This window comes from Tachyglossus aculeatus, chromosome 11, assembly GCF_015852505.1.
Source record: "Tachyglossus aculeatus isolate mTacAcu1 chromosome 11, mTacAcu1.pri, whole genome shotgun sequence".
NCBI classification, from domain to species: Eukaryota; Metazoa; Chordata; class Mammalia; order Monotremata; family Tachyglossidae; genus Tachyglossus; species Tachyglossus aculeatus.
In genome coordinates this window covers 50,127,956-50,145,294 of record NC_052076.1, presented here as the reverse complement: position 1 = coordinate 50,145,294, position 17,339 = coordinate 50,127,956, and the positions used below count along the sequence as shown (strand labels likewise).

General features: G+C 44.2%; 1 protein-coding gene across 1 annotated transcript; it reads left to right on the top strand.

The window, feature by feature from the left end:
• Window positions 1-2,838: 2,838 nt before the first annotated feature.
• PSMD7 (proteasome 26S subunit, non-ATPase 7) lies at window positions 2,839-16,488 on the top strand. Its single transcript, XM_038754559.1, has 7 exons — window positions 2,839-3,000; window positions 12,445-12,536; window positions 12,881-12,973; window positions 13,805-13,902; window positions 14,318-14,398; window positions 15,101-15,192; window positions 15,997-16,488. Exons 1-7 carry the CDS (start codon window positions 2,927-2,929, stop codon window positions 16,439-16,441), a joined length of 975 nt encoding a protein of 324 aa, XP_038610487.1. The 5' UTR covers window positions 2,839-2,926; the 3' UTR covers window positions 16,442-16,488.
• The last annotated feature ends 851 nt before the right edge of the window (window positions 16,489-17,339 follow it).

The window sequence follows — 17,339 nt, the reverse complement described above, 5'->3', positions numbered from 1 at the left end:
TAATGATACTAATAATTAATGATATGATAATATGTATCATCATATATTAATAATATATCATCGTTATCATTAGCATCATTATTAGCACTATTATTACTACTACTAATACTGATGATGCTAATAACTAATGATGTAACGATATGCATTATTAAATATTATTAATAATATGCCATCAGTTATCAGCATTATTATCACTACTAATATTAATACCGATGATACTAATAATTAATGATATAATATTTATTGCTATGTATTATTCATAACATGTCATCATTATTGTTAGTATTATTATTAGCATTATTATTACTACTAATAATACTAATGATACTAGTAATCGATGATATAATAATATGTGTTATTATATATTATTCATAACATACCATCATTATTAGTATTATCATTACTACTACTAATACTAATGGCACTAATAATTAATGATATAATAATATGTAGCATTGTATATTATCAATAATACACCATCATTATTAGTAGTAGTAGCATCACTACTACTAATGATACTAATAATTAATGACATAATATGTAGCATTGTACATTATTAATAATATACCATCATTATTATTATTATTATTATCATCACTACTACTACTAATGATACTAATAATTAATGATACAATGATATGTAGTATTATACATTATTAATAATATACCATCATTATTAGTAGTATTATTATCACTACTGCTAATACTGATGATACTAATAATAAATGATACAATAATATACCATCATTATTAGTAGCAGTATTATCACTACTGCTAATACTAATGACACTAATAATGAATGATTCAATAATATGTAGCATTATATATTATTAATATACCATCATTATTATTAGTATTATTATCACTACTACCAATACTGATGATACTAATAATTAATGATACAATAATATGTAGCATTATATATTAAAAATAATATACCATCATTATTAGTAGTATTATTATCACTACTGCTAATACTGATGACACTAATAATGAATGATACAATAATATGTAGCATTATATATTATCAATAATATACCATCATTATTAGTAGTATTATTATCACTACTGCTAATACTGATGACACTAATAATGAATGATACAATAATATGTAGCATTATATATTATTAATAATACACCATCATTATTAGTAGTAGTATGATTATCACCACTGCTAATACTGATGATACTAATAATTAATGATACAATAATATGCAGTGTTATATATTATTAATAATATACCATCATCATTAGTAGTATTATTATCACTACTGCTAATACTGATGACACTAATAATGAATGATACAATAATATGTAGCATTATATATTATCAATAATATACCATCATTATTAGTAGTATTATTATCACTACTGCTAATGCTGATGATACTAATAATGAATGATACAATAATATGTAGCGTTATATATTATTAATAATATACCATCATTATTAGTAGTAGTATGATTATCACCACTGCTAATACTGATGATACTAATAATTAATGATACAATAATATGCAGTGTTATATATTATTAATAATATACCATCATCATTAGTATTATTATCACTACCGCTAATACTAATAATTAATGATACAATAATATGTAGCGTTATATATTATTAATAATATACCGTCATCATCATTAGTATTATTATCACTACCGCTAATACTAATAAACGATACAATAATATGTAGCGTTATATATCATTAATAATATCCCGTCATTATCATTGGTATTATTATCACTACTGCTAATACTAATAATTAACGATACAATAATATGTAGCGTTATATATTATTAATAATATGCCGTCGTTATTATTAGTATTATTATCACTACTGCTTATACTAATAATTAATGATACAATATGTAGCGTTATATATTATCAATAATATGCCGTCATCATCATTAGTATTATTATCACTACTGCTAATACTAATAATTAACGATACAATATGTAGCGTTATATATCATTAATAATATGCCGTCATTATTATTAGCATTATTGTCACTACTGCTACCACTAATGACACTAACAATTAATGATACAATAAAATGTAGCATTATATATCACTAATAATACACCGTCATGATTATTAGCATCATTATCACTACTGCTAATACCAATGATACTACTACTAATTATTATTGATTATTGATATTCTATAATTGATCATCATTATAATCATTATTAGTAGTATCATTATCGCTACCGCTAATACTGATGACACTAATAATGAATGATACAATAATATGTAGAGAAGCAGCGTGGGGGCTTTGGAGTCAGAGGTCCAGAGGTCATGGGTTCAAATCCCGACTCCGCCAATTGTCAGCTGGGTGACCCTGGGCAAGTCACTTCTCTGGGCCTCAGTTCCCTCATCTGTAAAATGGGGATGAAGACTGTGAGCGCCCCCCGGTGGACAACCTGATCACCTTGGAACCTCCCCAGCGCTTAGAACGGGGCTTTGCACAGAGTAAGCGCTTAATAAATGCCATTATTATGTAGTGCTATATATTATTAACACACCATCATCATTATTAGCATCATTATCACTAATACTGAGGATACTAATAATTATTAATGATAGAATAGTGTGTGTGATTATGCGTAATTAATGGGTTATTATCTATTGTTGATAATAATGATGATGATGATAAACGCCATCAGGGTTATTATGGGGCTCTGGCTCCTCCCCTCCACTGGAGGGCGGTGGGGGCGCAGTGCAGGCTGGGAGCGGAAGCGCGGGGCGCGCGCAGGCGCGGCGGCGGCCGGAAGGGGCGGGGCGAGGGCCGGAAGGGGCGGGGCGAGGGCCGGAAGAGGAGGGGTTGGGCCTGCAGCCGCTGAGGCGAGCTCCTCGCCGGCTGCTGGTAGTCGCCGTGAGGGCGGGCGGGCGGACGGACGGGGCCTATCGCCATCCTCGCCATGCCGGAACTGGCGGTGCAGAAGGTGGTCGTTCATCCGTTGGTGCTGCTCAGCGTGGTGGATCACTTCAACCGGTGAGCGCGGGGGCTGAGGAGGCGGGACGGGACGGCGCGCCGGGCCGACCGGCTGCTGAGTCACGGGGGCGGCCCGCACGCGCGCGCGCCCCACGTCCCCCTCCCTCCCTCACAGCCCCGCCGCTGAGGGCGGCCCTTGGCCCCTACTAAGCGCTTAAGAAATGCCCTCCTTAGAGGAGGAGCAGCGCGGCTCGGTGGGGAGAGACAGGGGTCGTGGGTTCGAATCCCGCCAACTGTCAGCTGGGCGACTCTGGGGCGAGCCACTTCTCCGGGCCTCAGTGACCTCATCTGGGAAATGGGAGGTGAAGGCTGGGGGACCCCCTGATCCCCTCGGAACCTCCCCGGCGCTTAGGGCAGGGCTTGGCACAGAGTAAGCGCTTAGTAAATGCCATTGTCATTATTAAGTTACTTCCCTGGGCCTCAGTGACCTCATCTGGAAAATGGGGATGAAGACTGGGAGCCCCCCCGTGGGACCGCCTGATCCCCTTGGAACCTCCTCAGCGCTTAGTAAATGCCATTATTATTATTAAATTTTCTGGGCCTCAGTGACCTCATCTGGAAAATGGGGATGAAGACTGGGAGCCCCCCTGTGGGATCGCCTGATCCCCTTGGAACCTCCCCAGCGCTTAGGGCCGGGCTTGGCACAGAGTAAGCACTTATTAAATGCCATTGTTATTACAAAATCACTTCTCTGGGCCTCAGTGACCTCATCTGGAAAATGGGGATGAAGACTGGGAGCCCCCCTGTGAGACCACCTTATCCCCTTGGAACCTCCCCGGCGCTTAGGGCAGGGCTTGGCACAGAGTAAGCGCTTATTAAATGCCACTGTTATTATTATTATTATTAAATTACTTCTTTGGGCCTCAGTGACCTCATCTGGAAAATGGGGATGAAGACTGAGAGCCCCCCCGTGGGACCACCTGATCCCCTTGGAACCTCCCCGGCGCTTAGGGCCGGGCTTGGCACAGAGTAAGCGCTTATTAAATGCCATTGTTATTACTAAATTACTTCTCTGGGCCTCAGTGACCTCATCTGGAAAATGGGAGATGAAGACTGGGGCACCCCCTGATCCCCTTGGAACCTCCCCGGCGCTTAGGGCCGGGCTTGGCACAGAGTAAGCGCTTAGTAAATGCCATTATTATTATTAAATTCTCTGGGCCTCAGTGACCTCATCTGGAAAATGGGGATGAAGACTGGGAGCCCCCCCGTGGGACCGCCTGATCCCCTTGGAACCTCCCCGGCGCTTAGGGCCGGGCTTGGCACAGAGTAAGCACTTATTAAATGCCATTGTTATTACAAAATCACTTCTCTGGGCCTCAGTGACCTCATCTGGAAAATGGGGATGAAGACTGGGAGCCCCCCGTGGGACAACCTGATCCTCCTGGAACTTCCCCAGCGCTTAGGGCAGGGCTTGGCACAGAGTAAGCGCTTATCAGATGCCATTATTGTTATTATTAAATTACTTCTCTGGGCCTCAGTGACCTCATCTGGAAAATGGGGATGAAGACTGGGAGCCCCCCCGTGGGACCACCTGATCACCTTGGAACCTCCCCGGCGCTTAGGGCAGGGCTTGGCACAGAGTAAGCGCTTATTAAATGCCGTTATTATTATTAAGTTACTTCTCTGGGCCTCAGTGACCTCATCTGGAAAATGGGGGTGAAGACTGGGAGCCCCCCCGTGGGACCACCTGATCCCCTTGGAACCTCCCCAGCGCTTAGGGCAGGGCTTGGCACAGAGTAAGCGCTTATTAAATGCCGTTAGTATTATTATTATTAAATTACTTCTCTGTGCCTCAGTGACCTCGTCTGGAAAATGGGGGTGAAGACTGGGAGCCCCCCGTGGGACCACCTGATCACCTTGTAAACCCCCCAGTGTTTAGGACAGGGCTTTGCACATAGTAAGCGCTTAAGAAATGCCGTTATTATAGGAGAAGCAGCGTGGCTCAGTGGAAAGAGCTCGGGCTTGGGAATCCGGGGATGTGGGTTCGAATCCCGACCCCTCCAACTGTCAGTTGGTTGACTTGGGGAAAGTCACTTCACTTCTCTGGGCCTCAGTTCCCTCATCGGGAAAATGGGGATATAGACTGGGAACCCCCCTGTGGGACCACCTGATCCCCTTGTAACCTCCCCAGCGCTTAGAACAGGGCTTTGCACATCGCGCTTAATAAATGCCATTATTATACGAGAAGCAGCATGGCTCAGTGGAAAGAGCCTGGGCTTGGGAGTCCGAGGGCGTGGGTTCAAATCCCGGCCCCGCCGACTGTCAGCTGGGTGACTTTGGGCAAGTCACTTCTCTGGGCCTCAGTTCCCTCATCTGCAAAATGGGGATGAAGACTGTGAGTCCCCTGTGGGACAACCTGGTCAGCTTGTAACCTCCCCAGTGTTTAGGACAGGGCTTTGCATATAGTAAGCGCTTAACAAATGCCATCATCATCATTATTATTATTGTCACAAGCAACGTGGCTCAGTGGAAATAGACCGGGCTTGGGAGTCGGAGGGTGTGGGTTCAAATCCTGGCTCCCCCACTTGTCAGCTGAGGGACTTTGGGCAAGTCACTTCACTTCTCTGGGCCTCAGTTCCCTCATCTGGAAAATGGGGGTGAAGACTGGGAGCCCCCCGTGGGACAGCCTGATCCCCTTGTAACCTCCCCAGCACTTAGAATAGTGCTTTGCACATAGTAAGCGCTTAATAAATGCCATTATTATTATTGTTATTGTTATCAGAAGCAGCTCCGCCGCTTGTCAGCTGGGTGACTTTGGGCAAGTCACTTGACTTCTCTGGGCCTCAGTGACCTCATCTGTAAAATGGGGATGAAGACTGAGCGTCCCACATGGGACAACCTGATCACCTTGTAACGTCCCCAGCGCTTAGAACAGTGCTTTGCACATAGTAAGCGCTTAACAAATGCCATCACTATTATTATCAGAAGCAGCGTGGCTCAGTGGAAAGAGCCCGGGCTTGGGAGTCAGAGGGCATGGGTTCAAATTCCCGCCCCGCCAACTGTCAGCTGGGTGACTTTGGGCAAGTTACTTCACTTCTCTGGGCCTCAGTTCCCTCATCTGGAAAATGGGGATGAAGCCTGTGAGCCCCCCGTGGGACAAACTGATCACCTTGTATCCTCCCCAGTGCTTAGGGCAGGGCTTTGCACATGGTAAGCACTTAACAAATGCCATCGTTATTATCAGAAGCAGCGTGGCTCAGTGGGAAGAGCCCGGGCTTGGGAGTCAGAGGTCATGGGTTCTAATCCCGGCTCTGCCACTGGTCAGCTGGGTGACTTTGGGCCAGTCACTTTGCTTTTCTGGGCCTCAGTGACCTCATCTGGAAAATGGGGGTGAAGACTATGAGCCCCACGTGGAACAACCTGATCACCTTGTATCTCCCCCAGTGCTTGGCACAGAGTCAGCGCTTAATACCATCCTTATTATCCCAGCTCCGCCCCTTGTCAGCTGGGTGACTTTGAGCAAGTCACTTCACTTCTCTGGGCTTCAGTTCCCTCATCTGTAAAATGGGGGTGAAGACTGGGAGCCCCACGTGGGACAACCTGATCTCCTTGTATGTACCCCAGCGTTTAGAACAGTGCTCAGCACATAATAAGCGCTTAACAAATGCCATCGTTATAGAGAAGCAGCGTGGCTCAGTGGAATGAGTATGGGCTTGGGAGTCAGGGGTCATGGGTTCGAATCCCGACTCCACCACTTGTCTGCTGTGTGACTTTGAGCCCCACGTGGGACAGCCTGATCACCTTGTAACCCCCCCTGCGCTTAGAACAGTGCTTTGCACATAGTAAGCGCTTAACAAATGCCATCGTTATAGAGAAGCAGCATGGCTCAGTGGAATGAGTATGGGCTTGGGAGTCAGAGGTCATGGGTTCGAATCCCGACTCCACCACTTGTCTGCTGTGTGACTTTGAGCCCCACGTGGGACAACCTGATCACCTTGTAACCCCCCCCCCCCCGCACTTAGAACAGTGCTGTGCACATAGTAAGCGCTTAACAAGTACCATCATTATGACTATTATTATTATTATTATTAGACAAGGCAATCCGGTTGTCCCACGTGGGGCCCGCAGTCTCCATCCCCATTTTACAGGTGAGGGAACTGAGGCGCAGAGAAGAGAAGTGACTTGCCCAAAGTCACCTAGCTGACAAGCAGCGGAGCCGGGATTAGAACCTACGACCTTCGACTCCCAAGCCCGGGCTCTTCCCACCGAGCCACGCTGCTTCGCTCCCTTCCCTACTCGGAAACTCTGCCGGCCAGTCAGTCCTATTTACTGAGCGCCGAGCACTGGACTGAGTGCTTGGGAGGGCACACTCAAACAGACACATTCCCCGCCAACGTGTCCACAGTCCGTTATATCCTACCCGCCCAAGCGCTTCATACATTGCTCTGCACACATTCAGTTTTTCAGTCCTACTTATTGAGCGCTTACTATGTGCAAATCAGTCAATCAATCAGTCGTATTTATTGAGCGCTTACTGTGTGCAGAGCACTGTACTAAGCGCTTGGGAAGTACAAGTTGACAACATATAGAGACGGTCCCTACCCAACAGTGGGTTCGCGGTCTAAAAGGGGGAGACAGAGAACAAAACCAAACATACTAACAAAATAAAATAAATAGAACAGATATGTACAAGTAAAATAGAGTAATAAATATGTACAAACATATATACAGGTATATGTATATGCAAAGCACTGGACTAAGCGCTTGGGGAGGACCCTTTTAGACTGTGAGCCCACTGTTGGGTAGGGACTGTCACTATATGTTGCCAATTTGTACTTCCCAAGCGCTTAGTACAGTGCTCAGCACATAGTAAGCGCGCAGTAAATACGATTGATGATGATGATGACACACTCAAGCAGACACATTCCCTGCCAGTGGGTCTGTAAACTTAGTTACATCGTACTCGCCCAACTGCTTAATACAGTCTCCGCACATCTTCATTTCTTCGATCCTATTTATCGAGCGCCAACTGTGCAAAGCACTGGACTAAAATCTGGGGAGAGCACACTAAAACAGACACACTCCCCGCCCACAACAAACCCACCCAGTGAGCTCTCATTAATCAATCAATCAATCAATCAATGGTATTTATTGAGCGCTTACTATGTGCAGAGCACTGTACTAAGCGCTTGGGAAGTACAAATTGGCAACACATAGAGACAGTCCCTACCCAACAGTGGGCTCACAGTCTAAAAGGGGGAGACAGAGAACAGAACCAAGCATACCAACAAAATAAAATAAATAGGATAGAAATGTACGAGTAAAATAAATAAAGTAATAAATATGTAAATACCTTTTATTTATTTTACCATTTATTAAATACCATTGATTGATTGAGTCCAAATAGTTGAGAGAGTGACAGAGGGGTTTTGGAGCCGCCCCTCGCTGTGACTTATTCATCGCACCCGCCCCTGTCAGAGACAGAGCATCGTGCCCACGGTGAGGACCGAGCCCACTGTTGGGTAGGGACCGTCTCTGTATGTTGCCAACTTGTCCTTCCCAAGCGCTTAGTACAGTGCTCTGCACACAGTAAGCGCTCAATAAATACGATTGATTGATTGATTGACAGCGCCGGGCCTGCCGCCCCTACATCCCCTGGAAAGCTATCACGGGTAGCTTGGCAGCCGCTGCCCGTCGTGCCACCTCTTGTTTCTACGAAACGGCAAAGCTGCGAGAGCCGGGCTAATTTGCCGGACGTTGCCCGTGAGCAAGACTAGATTGATTCTTTTAAAAATGGTGTTTTTAAGTGCTTACTATGTGCCGCCACTGTATCAGGCACGGGGGTGGATTCAAGCCAGTCAGGTTGGACACAGTCCGTGTCCCACGTGGGGCTCACAGTCTTCACTGTGCCTCAGTTCCCTCGTCCGTCAGGTGACTTGCCCAGGGCCACACAGGATACAAGTGGCAGAGCAGGGATTAGAACCCAGGTCCTTCTGAACCCCAGACCCATGCTCACCCGCTTTGGGACATGTGTCATGGGCTACAAAAGAAATCACTTAGATTTAAAAAAAAACAGGGCCAATTTAGGAAGGGGAGTTGGCCCACTTCTGATTTGTGATCTTGATGAATCATTATGAAAATTCAGTAGGGAGTAAACATTCCATAGAACAATCCATTACTCTGCGGTAGATCTGCTTCCTTATAAGTCATCGAAATTGGCAACTGTTTTGGTTATACATAGTCATGTAGAATTACTAATACGTTATCTGATGGCCTAACATTTACCCTTGAAATGCCTGCCCATCTCGGTTTTGCCCGTTTTAGGCCGGAACCTGCCCAAGTGGCAGGATGTATCATTTTAAATTGCTCTGTATCGGACTTAGTACAGCACCATGAAAAGTTGAGCATAACTGATAGGATGGGAGTGATTGTTTCATCTGAACAGCCCAAAATACTTGACAGAGATTATTTCAGTAACTTAGGTAGAAAAGCAGTACCTTTCCGGTTGTACAGATGCGAAAATTAAGGTGCATATAAATGGAGTGACTTGGCAGGTCTGGGAATAATGTGTCCCAATTTTGTATCCATCCATAGTCCTCCCATTTAGCAGTGTTATTTCAAAAATTGTAAATGGGGAAAAAGTAGAGTTGTAACATCTGTCCCTGACAGAGTGCTTAATAATAATAATAATAATAATGGCATTTGTTAAGCGCTTACTATGTGCAGTGACGGTCACTGGACTGCTAGTCAACAGATGTGGATTTTATCAGATCCTCCCAATTTACTGTGATCCATTGGGCTACTCACCCCAGACTGCGTTGAAATGAGTATGTGTGATTGTACTCAGCGCTTAGTACAGTGCTCTGCACTCAGTAAGTGCTCAATATATACGATTGAGTGATTGATTGATTGATGTACCACTGGGGCTATCTCTCCCCTACTCCGGGCCATATTTAGCTTTGCTGCCCGGACCATTTTTCTTAAAAAAAAAAGAAAAAGAAAAAAAGAAAAGTTCAGTCTGTGTTTTCCCCTCTCCTCAAGAACCTCCAGTAGTTGGTTGCACATTCACTTTTCATCAGACAGAAACTCCTCACCTTTGGCTTTAAAACACTCAATCACCTTGCCCCCTCATTCGTTCATTGTCTTATTTATGGAGCACTTAGTGTGTATGGACCACTGTACCGAGCGCTTGGGAGAATCCAGTGCAACAAAAAACAGACAAGTGCCCTGCCCACAACGAGCATTTCCTGGTACAATCCAGCCAATACATTTTACTTCTCCATCACCAACCTTTTCACTGTACCTCGATCACGTAAATCTCACCGCCGACCCTTCACCCACTTTGTGCCACTGGCCTGGAATTCCCTCCCCTTCCATATTTGACGACTACCAGCCTCCACACCTAAAAAAGCCTTCTTAAAATCACATCTCCAAGAGGCCATTCCTAACTAAGCCGTCATTTCCCCCACTCCCGGTCCGTTCTGCGTCACCCTCGCGCATGGATTTGTATCCTTTTTTCATCCCACCTTTAGCCCCATAGAGCGTAATCCGCAATTTATATTAAAGTCTATCTCCCCTCTAGACTATAAGCGCCTTGTGGGTAGGGAACATGTCTATGAACTCTGTTGTACTAAGTGCTTAGTACAGTGCTCTGCGCCCAGTAAGTGTTCAGTAAAAATGATTGATGAGTAGGTAGGCAAAATACTTGGAAGAAGGGAATGTTAGAAAATACAGTACTTTTTTAAAAAAATAGTATTTTTAAGTGCTTCCTATGTGCCAGGCACGGTACTAAGCAGTGGGGGTGGATGCAAGCAAATTGGCTTGGACACGGTCTCTGAGGCCCAGATAAGTGAAGCGACTTGCCCAAGGTCACACAGCAGATGAGTGGCAGAGCTGGGATTAGAACCCAGGTCCTTCTGACTCCTAGGCCTGTGGTCTATCCACTCGGCTTCTAACGTTACTAGAAATCCCAATATAGTAGGCCCCCGAAATGGTCCCAGCTGCCTCTGTCAGAGACTTGGTGCAGCCTGATACCGGAACCGGGAAGCTTTTTCGGGTGCGGTATGTCCCTGGTTTACTACTTTGCAAGCCTGCCCTTTTTATAAGGTGCCCAGTGACATGCGTTGTGGAGATAGGAATGAAGCCCATAGCTCTGGGACAGAATAGTTGTGTGCCCAGTGAAGCAGCAGACACAGTTGTGTCTCCGTCTGCCCAATTATTGAGTATGGATTAGTCAAAGGTGACGCTACTGAAAAATGAAGCTTACCTTTATCAGGTGCAGACCCCTGCAAGTCCTGCACTCGGGGATCTGCAGTAGAAATCAAAGACTTTAAAACTTTTAAATGAGATCAATTTACACTTCCTGAAGATGAACCACTGGTTTCAAAGGAGCCAAAGCAACCCGAGAGAAGACCCTTCTGCAGTATGAACATCATTCAGAGGGAAGGATGGCCGTGCACACCTCTTAGGTGTCTATGTTGAGGCTAGAGTTGCGTCTTTCACTCTACCTGCTAGGGTGAGTCGAGTGGGGAGAGCAGGGGAGCAACGAAGCCAAATACTATGTTTGATGATCCACCATGTGCCCAGCCTTCTTGGGAACTTTAGAGTCTAATTTAAACAAGACACCGCTGAGGCCCAAAAGATGTCAGCCATAGCATTATCGGGACTACGGCCCTCCAAAACAATCGTGAAACCAGCTCGGGAGTGTCCAGAAGGATTTCCTGACCTGTTTCTCAGCCCCTTCGACTATGGCAGAGAGGAGGGGGTAGCAAGCAGTCCAAGTAATTTGGGCATAGTTAACATTTCAGAATATTTTCTGAGCAGTGGCTAAGTGAAATGTGAAGACTCTTGGACACCTGGGGAACTAATTGGCAAGTTAGAAATACCGTTTTTAAAATGTTTTGTTTTATGTATGTGCATGTTTTTCTCAGTTACTGATAGTAATACAATAAATAATAATAATGGCATTTATTAAGCGCTTACTATGTGCAAAGCACTGTTCTAAGTGCTGGGGAGGTAACAAGGTGATCAGGTTGTCCCACGGGGGGCTCACATTAATCCCCATTTTCCAGATGAGGGAACTGAGGCACAGAGAAGTGAAGTGACTTGCCGAAAGTCACACAGCTGACAAGTGGCGGAGCTGGGATTTGAACCCATAACCTCTGACTCCAAAGCCCAGGCTCTTTCCACTGAGCCGTGCTGCTTCTCTATCATGCAGCGTGATAGTCTTCACGCTGAAGAGAAGTGCTAGTATACGCTATTTCAGTAGTGATTATTTATTTGCAAAAATCATCACAGCAGTCATCCTTCGGAAGCCAGACTGAAGAGCTGCCTTTTCATAACTTTCCTGGCACATAGTAAGCGCTTAACCAATACCATAATTATTATTAGGTTTCAACTTAGTAATAACTCCCCAAAAGACTGGCTGAAGTACTAAATGTAAAATGGTTTGATCTTGCTTGGCTTCTGCTTATTTCAACTCACAGTGTACCGTTATTCTTTCAGAATAGGCAAGGTTGGGAATCAGAAACGTGTGGTCGGAGTGCTGCTGGGATCCTGGCAGAAGAAAATACTCGATGTATCCAACAGTTTTGCAGGTGAGCGGTAATTCTGCCCTTTTGGACTAGAAGCTTCACAGGCACAGTACCTTTCTTAAAATGGTTTTCTCAAGCCAACATCCCACAAACATAGCCATTTAAGAACCGCTAAGATGATGCACCCCCATGGCGTAAACGGACTACAGTGATTTGATCCCAGAAAACTCAGACTAATAAACCAAGAGTAGTTGAGGGAAAAGAGAAGCACTTAACAGGTCAAAAGCAACCCTCAAAGAGAAGCACTTGAGGGTTGCTTTTGACCTGTTAAGTTTACTTCAAAATCCAGACTTTCATTAACTCTGATACACCGAACTGAATCTCTACTGTTTTTTTTTTCCCTCTAGTTCCTTTTGATGAAGACGACAAAGATGACTCAGTCTGGTTTCTAGACCATGATTATTTGGAAAACATGTACGGAATGTTTAAGAAGGTCAATGGTACGTCTGTCTTATTTGGGGAATAGGCGGTATTTTGTACATTAAATATGATCTGGCACTTACCTGCACCACAGTACCAGAGAATTCTGGCCAGGGATTGAGATTCAAAGGTTAAAAGTGCTCAACTCAAACAATTCCGATTTTTTTTTAAAAAATCCCATGACCCATCTGCAAACATTCATAACTCTGCTGTCTCTCCTGGAAACCGTGGGAGAACGGGAAGGTGTTTCAAGGCCTGAGGTGATCTAGCAGGCAAGAGGAAAGAACCTTTAACAATTGAGGGGATCACTGGCACATGGGGACCCTAGGCATAAGCCTGACAGGCCATCAGTCTCCCCTCTCTTCCACTTTTTGACGGTGTCCGGATCTCTTCTGATATCTCTGCCTTTTATAGATCTTTGTTGCGAGCAGATACCTAGAAGCATTTAAGTTTATCAGCTCTGTCTCCTACTAACGTACTTAGCACAGTGCTATGCACACAGTAAACACCACTGAGTTATGCACTTATTCACAGTTTGCATTTTTGTCTGTGAATGTTAAAATACGCATTCAGTCATTCATTTTGATTATGCTATTTGTAAATATTTTGGCGTCTGTCCCTTTCAAGTTAAAGGGACAGGGAATGTCAACTTGTTCTATTCTTCACAAGCTCCTAGTACGGTGATTTGAACCTAGCGGGTGAACAATAAATACTGTTATCGCTTCTGCTCGAAACAAAATAACATTTTCAAGTCCCTTTAAACCATTTGCTGTTTCTGAATTAATAAGCACTTTAGTGATCAGTCCTGCCGATGTTGACGGTTTGAGTATATTGGTTTATTTCTTTCCCAGCCAGAGAAAGAATAGTTGGGTGGTACCACACGGGCCCCAAACTGCACAAGAATGATATCGCCATCAACGAACTCATGAAAAGATACTGTCCCAACTCGGTAAGCCGTCGTTACGAAAATTTTGTACACCAAGCGCTCCGCAGAAACCGGTCACGCCTGTGAGCTCGATCGCGAAATTTCCGGGTGTAACGGAAATTAAGGTTGTATGCCAAAGCCAGAGAAGTCAGTTAATCCATCAGCCCCCTCTCTTCTGCTCTTTTTGTAGACTACCGGATCAGGCGATTTCAGTACGTTTTCTGATTTCTTCCTTTAATGTTTTTTTTTTTTGGTTCATTCGCTTCTTCGCTGCAAGCAGATGCCAAGAACCTTCAGAGACTCCTTTAAGCCAGAAGAGGAGTGGGTTTTGTGAACACGCATAAAGCAGTTCTGTTTGATCAATTGCTCCCTGACTGAATTTGCCTGACCTTTGTTTTTCAAAATGTGCAATGTTTGCTAAGCTCCCTTTCTCCATTAGGTGTTGGTGATCATTGACGTGAAGCCAAAGGATCTAGGGCTTCCCACCGAAGCTTACATATCAGTCGAAGAAGTTCATGATGTAAGTTGTCACACAGTGGTTGGTTTTGAAGCATCGTGAATATATTTCTAGCTTCGTCAAATGTCGCGCACTCTAGAAAGAGACCTTACCAGGATATAATTTGGAATGACTTCTTTATTGTAGAGTAAACCTAATCCTTGACAGCCTTCTTATTAAGGGTCTTCCCTTATTCCCGTTTAACTTCTCTGGTCCATTACAATTCAGAAAAAAGTTGAGGTTTTTGTGGCTTAGGGGTTTTTTTGTTTGTTTTTTGTTTTTTTTGAGAGGTCAGGTGATGCAAATGTACCTCTCCCAGCATTAATGTTTTTTGGAACAAGCATCCTTTTTTTGTTACTTTAACAGAGAATACAGTCAGATAATCAGAAAGCTAGACCCGGCAATGTCATGCACAGTAGAAACTTGCTCTGTCCTCATGCTGGGTGATTGTTTCCCTGAAACTCTCCTTATGGTTCTTGACTTCCGCTACCCCCCGGACAGTGTAAGAAAGTATGGGCCCTGGAGGATTAGCCCGATTCATTCTTCACAGTATATTTTAAATGCACTCGGGCTCCTGGCCGGTGTAACTAATGAATATTGAACTAAATAAGTCCAAGGCACTCCGGCTCTAAAGATGCACTAAATTGTCTGCCTACACCAAAGTGTGTGTGTATTGTGGGAATTCAGATTCATGAGTAAATATTGTGGCAATTGTCTTCTTCCCAGGATGGAACTCCAACCTCCAAGACATTTGAACACGTGACCAGTGAAATTGGAGCAGAGGAAGCAGAGGAAGTTGGAGTAGAACACTTGTTACGGTAGTACCTTTCATCTTCTGTAGTGACTTCCCTCGGACGGGATTTGAGTGACTTGCCGTGTGACAATTACGGGATTTGTAAGTTTGCCTAGAAGACTGTGGAGCCTAGTTACTACAAGAAAGGCCCTGCTGAGAGCTCACCTCCTCCAGGAGGCCTTCCCAGACTGAGCCCCTTCCTTCCTCTCCCCCTCGTCCCCCTCTCCATCCCCCCATCTTACCTCCCTCCCTTCCCCACAGCACCTGTATATATGTTTGTACATATTTTTTTACTCTATTTATTTACTTTATTTGTACATATCTATTCTATTTTATTTTGTTAGTATGTTTGGTTTTGTTCTCTGTCTCCCCCTTTTAGACTGTGAGCCCACTGTTGGGTAGGGACTGTCTCTATATGTTGCCAATTTGTACTTCCCAAGCGCTTAGTCCAGTGCTCTGCACATAGTAAGCGCTCAATAAATACGATTGATGATGATGATGACTACAAGAAATCCCTTATCACTTAAGGTGAAATTGGCTGGGGAAATAATTGTGAGATTTTGATTTCCCCTTGCTTCTAATACTTTAGCCCTCGGGTGCTATTTCTCAAGAGAAACAACTGGGGCTATTCCTAAAGACTTAACTAGACAAGTGGCCTGGTTTTAAAAAAAAAAAAATGATGGAAGGAGTCTTTAATTTTTACATCGTCATCAGTATTTGAGCATTCACTTCTTAGACCAATGAAGTTATTCTTAAAAAAGTCAAAGCAGGCTTCTGTTAGATACGCTGTCCTAATGCTTTTCCCCTTTTATGGGCCGGGCTATTCCAGTGATATCAAGGACACTACAGTGGGCACCCTCTCCCAGCGCATCACAAACCAGGTCCATGGTTTGAAGGGACTGAACTCCAAGCTTCTGGACATCAGGAGCTACCTGGAGAAAGTGGCAATGGGCAAACTGCCCATCAACCACCAGATCATCTACCAGCTGCAGGATGTCTTCAATCTGTTACCAGATGTCAACCTGCAGGAGTTCGTCAAGGCTTTTTACCTGAAGACCAATGACCAGATGGTGGTGGTGTACCTGGCCTCCCTCATCCGCTCCGTGGTCGCCCTGCACAACCTCATCAACAATAAGATTGCCAATCGAGACGCGGAGAAGAAAGAGGGGCAGGAAAAAGAGGAGAGCAAAAAAGAGAGAAAAGATGAGAAGGAGAAGGAGAAAGAAAAGGAAAAGAGCGATGCCAAGAAAGAAGAGAAAAAGGAGAAAAAATGAAACTTGTAGCTTTTTTTATTTGTAAATTAAAATCTTGTCAACTAAAAGTGCTGCTAGAGGGTTCTTTACACTCTGAAGTACTTGTTATAAACAAGCAGATGGGTGGTGGGGAGATGCCTGACTTATCTAAATGGACAGTTGCAAGATGCATTGGGGGCTTTTTACCATAAGGGCCTTAGAGATGGGTGGAACAGAGATAAGGTATTAAAGATAGTTCATATTAGAGTTTGCGAGTGCCGTGGGTCGTCCGTCTCCTTGGATACCCTTCCCCCATCTGAAGGGCCAGTTCCCCAAAATGCACAAGCGATGCATGAGTGCGGCCTCTTTTTTATGAATTTTTTTCCCCCGTCCCTGAGCTCTGGCTAAAGAATCCTTCCCAAAAATGACTCCACTTTCCCAGCACATGGCCCAGGCAAGCTCAGGGATTGGGATCCAACTCCGGCCATCATTTTCTTTGGAAACAGTAATTAAATTGTTTGATTTATTACAAGTGTGCGTCCTAGTCATTTTTGAGGGGGTGCGTTACATTTCCTGGGATTGTCGCAGCACCGTTTGGGGATGTAAAAGTTAAATGAAACCCTCGTGAGGAGTTTAGTCCCAACTGAGTGAAACCTAAGCAAGAACACACTTTGGGTGCAATAAGTGAAGATTCCGTAGAGGAACTGGTGGACAGCTCTGCCAGTTGTCAGCGTGACTTTGGGCAAGTCACTTATCTGTGCCTGAGTTCCCTCATCTGTAAAATGGGGATTAAGACAGAGCCCACCGTGGGACAACCTCATCTCCTTGTAACTTCCCCAGTGCTTAAAACAGTGCTTTGCACATAGTAAGCGCTTAATAAATGCCATCATTATTATTATTATTATAGAAAGATGGTCTACTAGGCAGCAGCTGTGTATCA